The sequence below is a fragment of the Topomyia yanbarensis genome, chromosome 1 (genome assembly GCF_030247195.1).
Source record: "Topomyia yanbarensis strain Yona2022 chromosome 1, ASM3024719v1, whole genome shotgun sequence".
NCBI lineage: Eukaryota > Metazoa > Arthropoda > Insecta > Diptera > Culicidae > Topomyia > Topomyia yanbarensis.
Window position 1 is genome coordinate 58,555,067 of NC_080670.1, and position 7,765 is coordinate 58,562,831.

Here is a 7,765-nt window from a genome sequence, read left to right on the forward strand (position 1 = left end):
TAAGGTGAAACTCATTCGTGGAGTCCGTTCTCAGTTTATAACTGTCGCACCAAGATGATATACACTGAGAAACAAAAATATGCATAGTTAGCATACTTTCAAAGATGATAAAGAACAAGATATCCCACTGTCAAATTCCAAGAACAAACCTTCGACATCATTTTGGTGATTCCAACACCTTCCTTCGAGTCTAGGGGCAGATCACCTGTGATGCATTTTTAAAAATCAGCGAAATTAAATGCATTTATTTCCATCAAAATAGAAATTCATAATGTATTTTGCGTTGCGTGCAATGTTTTTGCGTTGCGTGCAATGTTGTTTGCGTTGCGTGTAAGACGTCAAAACCCTACAGAAAAACTAGCCCTACATTTAAAAAAACGTCGAACAAAGTGGATCAGCATAAGACGTTTGTTAAACAAACTTTTCTGCGAGGGAGTGCAAAGCTGATGCAAAAATGGAAATTAAATGCATTTTTTTCTAATTTGATGCAAATTTGTTATACATTCTTAGGGTGATCTGCCCCTAGTTTCGAGTACTCATTCAACCAGCAGAACGCACTAGTTTCTTTCAGCGTGCAATTGCGCGAGCATGTTAGATGCATTCGGAAGTGTGGTTCTTTTCTCACCGTGATGAAAGTGAGAAGAATGGCAAATGGAATGAAACGATCGATACATTTACACTTGATCGCGGCTAAATTCGGGTAGTACATATGAGGCTTGCGTTTGTGAGAATCGTATTCCAATAAACGATATCTCGAATATTATATTCATGTAATGTTGAGTGCAGAAATTATGATTTCCAAAGACTACTACTTTTTTTAGGAAATATATAGTACTAATGAAGCAAACCTAGACGCAAACTATGATTTTTGTTTGGAGAACTGTTTCTATAATTCATAAAATTTTTGAGCATATCTTTAATAAAGTAAATTAAATCCAAAATAGGCCAAGGCTATTAAAGTGCTACAAATTTTGGAGGTAGAATATAATAATGGAAAGATATCGGCGTGTGGATCTTTAAGGAACTGACCGGTCACTTAATTATGTAAAAAAAATAATGCGCACACCGGCCGACTGACTTTTTTCTATCAACCTCTCCAATCGGTATTGGCAGCCGCAGGATGAAAACGAGAACCGAAAAGTACTTTTCAAACAGACACTTTCAGTATACTTTTTCCAGTTGCTACCCGCCATTCTTTGCCGCTTCAGAAGGATGTGCTCCTTTCTCTTTGATGATTTCTTTATATCTGCACTTCTCTTCGCTCTCATGTTGGTGCGAGCAGAACGATATTCCCAAACGCGCCGTGTGCATTGAAGCGAAGAACAGAAAAAATGTCAGCAGTCGCATATGCGCGCGCATTACGATACTCTGTAGTAGTGTGTGTGTGAAATGGGCATATGATTAGTTCTATGTGAACTCGTTCGATGGCGTTACTGAAGTGAAGGCTGAATTTTGTCAAAGTGAACAGGGTTTGATACTTTTCCCTGTCAAAAAATGCGGACGAACATGGTCAGGCGATTTAAAAAGTTTGACGTTTGACTCAACTCGCCTGTGTTAATTGCCCCTAGGAACAAATGCAATTTGCGAATGCGATTTAAAGGCAATTTCAATACTTAGACAAATTTTCTGGCGGCTGAAATTAAGTTCTTGTCGCTCGGTCTCACGAACACTTCTGCAGCTTCCTGGTTGAAAACAATCCCATTTGATTTTGCCGTCTTTGTTTAATATTTTCCACCAGCTGGTGATGTAGTGTTTGTGTCATGTGACGTGTACGTACATGAGCCGTAGAAAAGTCTATGGACTTGGTTGTTTTTTTGCGTTTTTCAAACATGGCGGTTCATGTTTGGCTAAGCTTAAAATGGTTTTTTGAACAATTGGTGTGTTCCTAGGAGCAGATCACTCTAGGAATGTATAACAAATTTGCATCAAATTAGAAAAAATCTAGAGCGTTTTTTCATTACATCATATCTAACAGAAACGTCAAACGGAGAAAATCGCGTGCAAAAATTTACTTGTAACTTTCAAATTTATTTAACAATTAAAGCACACAGAAGGTTATTAAATCTACTATCACCTCTGCATTTACTCATTGCAGGATCGCATAAGCATATTACATGTTTTTTCGCGAAGATAATAGAGAGATAATTGATAACTATTATTTTATTACACTTTGCCGATCACTTTTGCTATTATGTTCTTTTACATATGTAATCTTGGAAACTCCGTTTGTAGATGATACATTTTACTGTGACATTTAGAGAGACGGGCTTGTAGTTGTGATATATTTCATGTGCTGTATTGCAACCGAGAGTGTAGATATAAGGGTTGGCATTGGAAAAACATACTAACTACAGTCGACTTGGAGAAGCATCACAACGCAAAACATCACATCTACAAAATATTAGCAAAGCTTTGGTATACTATATGTGACATTTTGACTTAAGATTAAATTAACATATAGAGTTATCATTTTTCTCTATTATTTGTGGACGATAAAGAGTCAATGCTTAGCTTTTATTTGGCATAATAAAATCAGTTTGTTTACATTTGTTAGATATTACGTTTTGAATAAACGGTATAGAAATGCATTTAATTTCCATTTTTTCATCAACTTTGCACTCCCTCGCACAAAAGTTTGTTTAACAATCGTCCTACGCTGATCCACTTTGTTCGACGTTGTGTTGAATATAGGGCTAGCTTTTGTATATACATATTTGAAGATTTTATTTAGGTTTAAGTTTTATAAAAGTATTCTTTACCTCGTCGTTTTTAACTCAATTACTGGCGCTGCTACGATAACATGAACTAGCTGTGATAACCCCGTGATAAATTTTAGGTTAAATTCATTCCTGTTGTTTTTATTAGAAAAACTAGTAAGAGAACTGCGGAGAGAAAAACAGCATTTTTGGAAACGTATGCCCCGGCATTGTATGGCAACACGTCCAATGTTATAAGGATAGGCAATGTTCGATTGGATTCGTTTTTTGACAGCTAAACGCGAATCCAATCGATCCAAAATGGAGTCTCCGCAGTTCTTAGAGTTTTTCTAGTTTTTATCGCACATTTTACCTTTAGCTTTAATTTCACTCCGCCGTACTACTAGTTATAATTTTACAACCGTACTTCTAATTATAAGGATTTACAATACCGTGTTTTTCACTGTAAGCTATTAATTAAATTACTGTTAAACTGCTCAAACCTACTGCGAACTAATCTATTTTCAATTGGGTCATTAAATGAGAAAAAAATCTTTTTTATTACATACATCGATAAAGCTGATTTTCGTGATTACAACAATGTTTTTTTTCCAACTCAGGAAACGTGAAAATAATATTAAAATTTAAAATAAAGAAATATGTTGATAGCCTGGATATGACACTATCAGAAGCATTTCTCGCCAAACATATGATCACAGACAAACAGACATAACACTATGAGGGAATTCCCTAAAAAACATCGATCCGACAATTTTCCCAGAACACTAGCACCACCTTTTATTCACAGTCCCAAACACTCATTTACTGGTGGTTTACCCCTCAGGTTTGGGAACAATTTTTCACTACTGGTCTATCCCCCATATGCTTGTTCATATGTCAGTGGCGCCATAATTTGAAATGTGGCCACAGTCCCAACTACAAATATATGTAAAATGACCGTTAAAGCGGGCGAAGCTTCGTTTTTGAGTGTTATGTCTGTTAGTCTGTGATATGATTACGGCTTAAAAACCAACTGTCAAAATTCTCTTTGAAAGAAAATTCCAGACAAACCGTTGCTGGCTAAACACAGTTCATAGCAGTTAATGAAAGAGAAAACTTTTCTCTTTTTTTACTACCAGTATCTGTGTTTGGCGAGTAACGGTTTGTCTGGAATTTTCTTTCAAAGAGAATTTTGACAGTTGGCTTTTAAGCCGTAATCATCACCCTTATTCTTGTTTACGACGAATACGAGATTCGTTCGAAAGTGGTTTGTATTCCCGTTTACGACAGCAAAATCAAATGGGTTTACTATTCGTTCGAATCGCTTTCGAACGAATATCGCATTCGTCGTAAACAAGAATAAGGGTACATATGTTTATCGAGATTTGATATATCGAATTTCACGACAAGTGATGCCCTGTTAGAAAAAATTAACGCATGGTTTCCCGGTTTTCCCGCAGGGTTATTTTTATTTGACATTTCAATGCATATAGTTTTTTTTCGTTTTGGGTGTTGTCTTGACAGGCCAGATGTAAACAACCGCAGTTTTCCTATGTATGGTTGCCAAGTTTACATAAGATTTATTTAAAAAAAAACAAAAAAAATCGTTTTTACGCATCACAACGAATTTTTTTTTTGGAATTATGTTATATTATGTATATTGGACCTAAAATTTATCGAATGGAACGGAAAACTATATATAGTTAAATGACCCAATTGACCTCTTCCTTCTGTGTTTATTTTCCTATTCACTGCTTGTATGACACCTTCCTGCTGTCCCGCTTGCGTCCTGGGCGGCTGGTCGCGTTGAGCAGAAATTAGTGACGGAGGTGCGTTCGCAGGTTGCGTAACAAAATCTGATCCAAAATGTGCCTATAGGCTGTTCGCAACGCGGATGTATTCTATATGGGCTGTTCTATTTTACATCACCGTCTAAAACAGATCGATCGCATTGCTGAGATGCAGTTCTATTTCTCGAGCACTTTCGAGATTTTTCTTGTCGTTTTCGGTTGAGAATCTTTTGACACTAACCCAGGTTAGTTGCTGCAAGCAAAAATTTTTAATGGAACTGGGGTTGGAATCAAACTCGGTTTTCAGTTCAGTGGAGCATCTAGGTTCAAAACTGGCTTCAAGCAAACGGTTTAACAGCAGTTAGGTCCGAAACTGAGTTATACTACGTTGACACTACAGAGTGTCGGATCTCTTTGGTGCCATTTGTAAATCGTTAGAATTAGGTTCTTTACTGGCACAGTTAACCTCACTTTTCTTGACAGTTCGCTTGTACTGTTTACATGGACTTAGAAAAATTTGTGGACGACTAGATTCGCTCGAAGAAAATCGTAAAGATTTTTTCTAAGTCCATGTAAACAGTACAAGCGAACTGTCAAAAATGAACACTGAGTTCATTTGTGACGTCAGCGTAAAGTATTCAATATCAATGCTAAACCACTTCAATTGATAGTAAGGCATGACAGACTGATTCAAGTGCAATACTTCTTGGATTTCACGTGACAATTTTTTGCCGTGTATGTTTAAGGAGCATATCCTGGTTCAAAGTATCGACATATTTTATTAACTTATTTTATTAACTTTCGAATGATAATTATAACGGAATAAAGTAAGCATGTAGGTTCACACCGGAACAACATTGCGATGAGTTTGCGCCATCACCAGGGGTTCGCGCGGTTTTGCCAATTTGGTGATAACTAGAAATTCTCCGATGTCATTACCATCACTGTCATAAAGCAGAACCTCCCATGGTGACATGTTGTCCCTGAAAGCAGAATAAATCAAAAACCCGGTTAGTGTTTTCCAATATAAGTTAGTCTATAAATCACATCTCATACAGTATACGAACTCTAACACCCTTGTCCAGTATGGCGTTGCGCAGCTGTTCGATCGCTTCTATGTGATTTGATCGAATCGGTCTGATATTAGCGACACGACAGTGCACTGCTTGGAAAGGTAAATAATCAAAACGGTCGTCCCAGTAGCGTAACTGGGATATATCTACTACATCAATATTGCCATAGTCTACATAGAACACCGAAATCTGATCGCTGTGGTAAAACTCCAACACTTCTGCTCGATACCAAAGACCGTCTGCTGAATATCGGGCAAAAACTAATTCATGAAAATCTACAAAAGAGAAGCGACATAAGCTACACGAAAATTCGCAACATTTTCTATATAACAATCATTACGTGGTTCGTGGTTCAGCTCTTTGAACTCCCGTACATACTTAGGATCGTTAAGATTGTTTTGCATACCAATCAAAGCTTCGCTCAGTTCCAGGAGTGGAATATGGGCGTAAAACTCGTCCACGTTTGCAATATATGTTGGAATCAGCATAAGGTCACTTCCTACCTTGGGAAGTTCGAGCTCTGCTCGAATCTTTGTTTTGTGTAGCGCCTTATCCCGAGTCCAGCCATCGGTTAATTTCGCTGCATGTTCCAGACGGCAGCGAGATCCTTTGAAACAGCCCTCTAGGGCAGGGTCGTAAAACGGACATATCCTCCTGTCATCTTGCGGATCGTAACCTAGAACCGCCTTCATTACGTTTGTCGTGTTCATCGGTTCTTCGTACAGATCCTCCAGTTGATCTTTTGTTAGTGTGTCTACAGAAATTCCATACGTACAATCTTGTATCGGCTTTTCCGTTTGTGGTTGAATCTCCACTGATGGTTTACCACTGAGTGTCACTGTCAAACATGATTGTTCAACTGACACAATCTTGAATGATCGTATAATTCCAAGACTTTCCTCCAGATAGTCCAGTCGCGAACCGGAATAAGTTTCGTCTTCAATGTTCAACAATTTGCATTTCAGTGCAAATGCTGGCAGGTTTGCGTAAAATGGTGGTAACTCATATAAAGTCATAGATTGATTGAAAGGTAGCACCTCACCAATATCAATGAGTTTGATAAAGCATTGTTTTGTGCATTTGTTCCGGACAGCTCTCAAAATTGCTCCATCCAACAGTACCCCAAAAGCTTGGGCCGACGATTGGGGAAGAGCGTGCAGTGTGGATGTAAGATTTTGCAACGTTTTCAATATGTAGATCACACTGATTTCATGAGGAGTTAAATCAATCATATAGAATTCATCTGAATGGCTACAGAGCATAGTTATGCTGCACAAGCCGGTTTGTCCTGGTTTGTCTGGAATAAAAAAAATGCAATACTAAAGTGTAAAAAAGAACGCAATATTATATACATATGTGATTTCTGCGATGCCCATAATCGCTAGTCTTTGTTCTATGCGATTTCCTATTTACACGGGACTGACTTGCGATTATAGGCAGTGAAGGTCAAAGCTAACCTTAGAAACAGACAAACACATCGTAAATTCATTCAAGTTGTTGAATATTGAATACATTACAATGATCACACTTAAGAAACTTTTTGGGTCAAATTTGTCTATTACAAACGAGCAGGTTGTACTTACAATGATCCATTGAAGCATCAGGGAAATCAAATATCAGCTTATCCGGATATGCCTCTTGACGAAAAGAAACCGGAGATGATTGAATTGACATATCTGTGCTTCCTTGGTTTGTAAATGGTATCTGGTCAGTAATTACATCGAGCGTCCGACGATTCTGAGTAGGACTACCGAACGATTGCTGCTCAAACTCCAATAAATCTGGAACTGCCTCGAAAGCATCTTCCCACGTATTAACAAACTCGTGTACCGAATTAATCATTGTTATTACTTCCTTTAAGGGTATACAGGATTGCTCCAACTTGAAAAGAGCGTTACTTTTAATACATAATAAAGGTATTTACTAGTCGCTAAGTTACCTTTAAAACCATCTTCATAAGAAGGGTCTCTGCACGATGAATCAGTCCCTCAAGAAAACGTTTTCCGTCATTATAAGGATTGTCCTCCATTGTGCTTCCTTGACCTGATTCAACGTTTGTACTAGCGAGTTATCGTGTTTAATAAAATTGCAAATTACGGCGCTACAGAATTTTCACGAAACAAATTAAGCAATGAACACAACTACAGACACTTACAGTATCTGTAAACACAACGTGTATACCTATTTCAAACTGTTCCGACCCTGA

The 7,765-nt window shown here is 37.7% G+C and overlaps 1 protein-coding gene across 1 annotated transcript; it reads right to left on the reverse strand.

Annotated features, from left to right (window-relative positions):
* Positions 1–5,260: 5,260 nt before the first annotated feature.
* Positions 5,261–7,765, reverse strand: LOC131676312 (uncharacterized). The gene is made up of 5 exons (XM_058955426.1): positions 7,499–7,765; positions 7,143–7,440; positions 5,900–6,856; positions 5,543–5,834; positions 5,261–5,469 (listed from the first exon to the last, which is right to left on the reverse strand). Exons 1-5 carry the CDS (start codon positions 7,586–7,588, stop codon positions 5,328–5,330), a joined length of 1,779 nt encoding a protein of 592 aa, XP_058811409.1. The 5' UTR covers positions 7,589–7,765; the 3' UTR covers positions 5,261–5,327.

Coding starts and splice junctions, on each gene's coding strand:
- LOC131676312 (XM_058955426.1), bottom strand. CDS start 7,588: ATGGAGGACAATCCTTATAATGACGGAAAACGTTTTCTTGAGGGACTG. Junction 7,441..7,498: donor TTATGAAGATGGTTTTAAAG/GTAACTTAGCGA, acceptor GCTCTTTTCAAG/TTGGAGCAATCCTGTATACC. Junction 5,470..5,542: donor GGTGTTAGAGTTCGTATACT/GTATGAGATGTG, acceptor TTCTGCTTTCAG/GGACAACATGTCACCATGGG.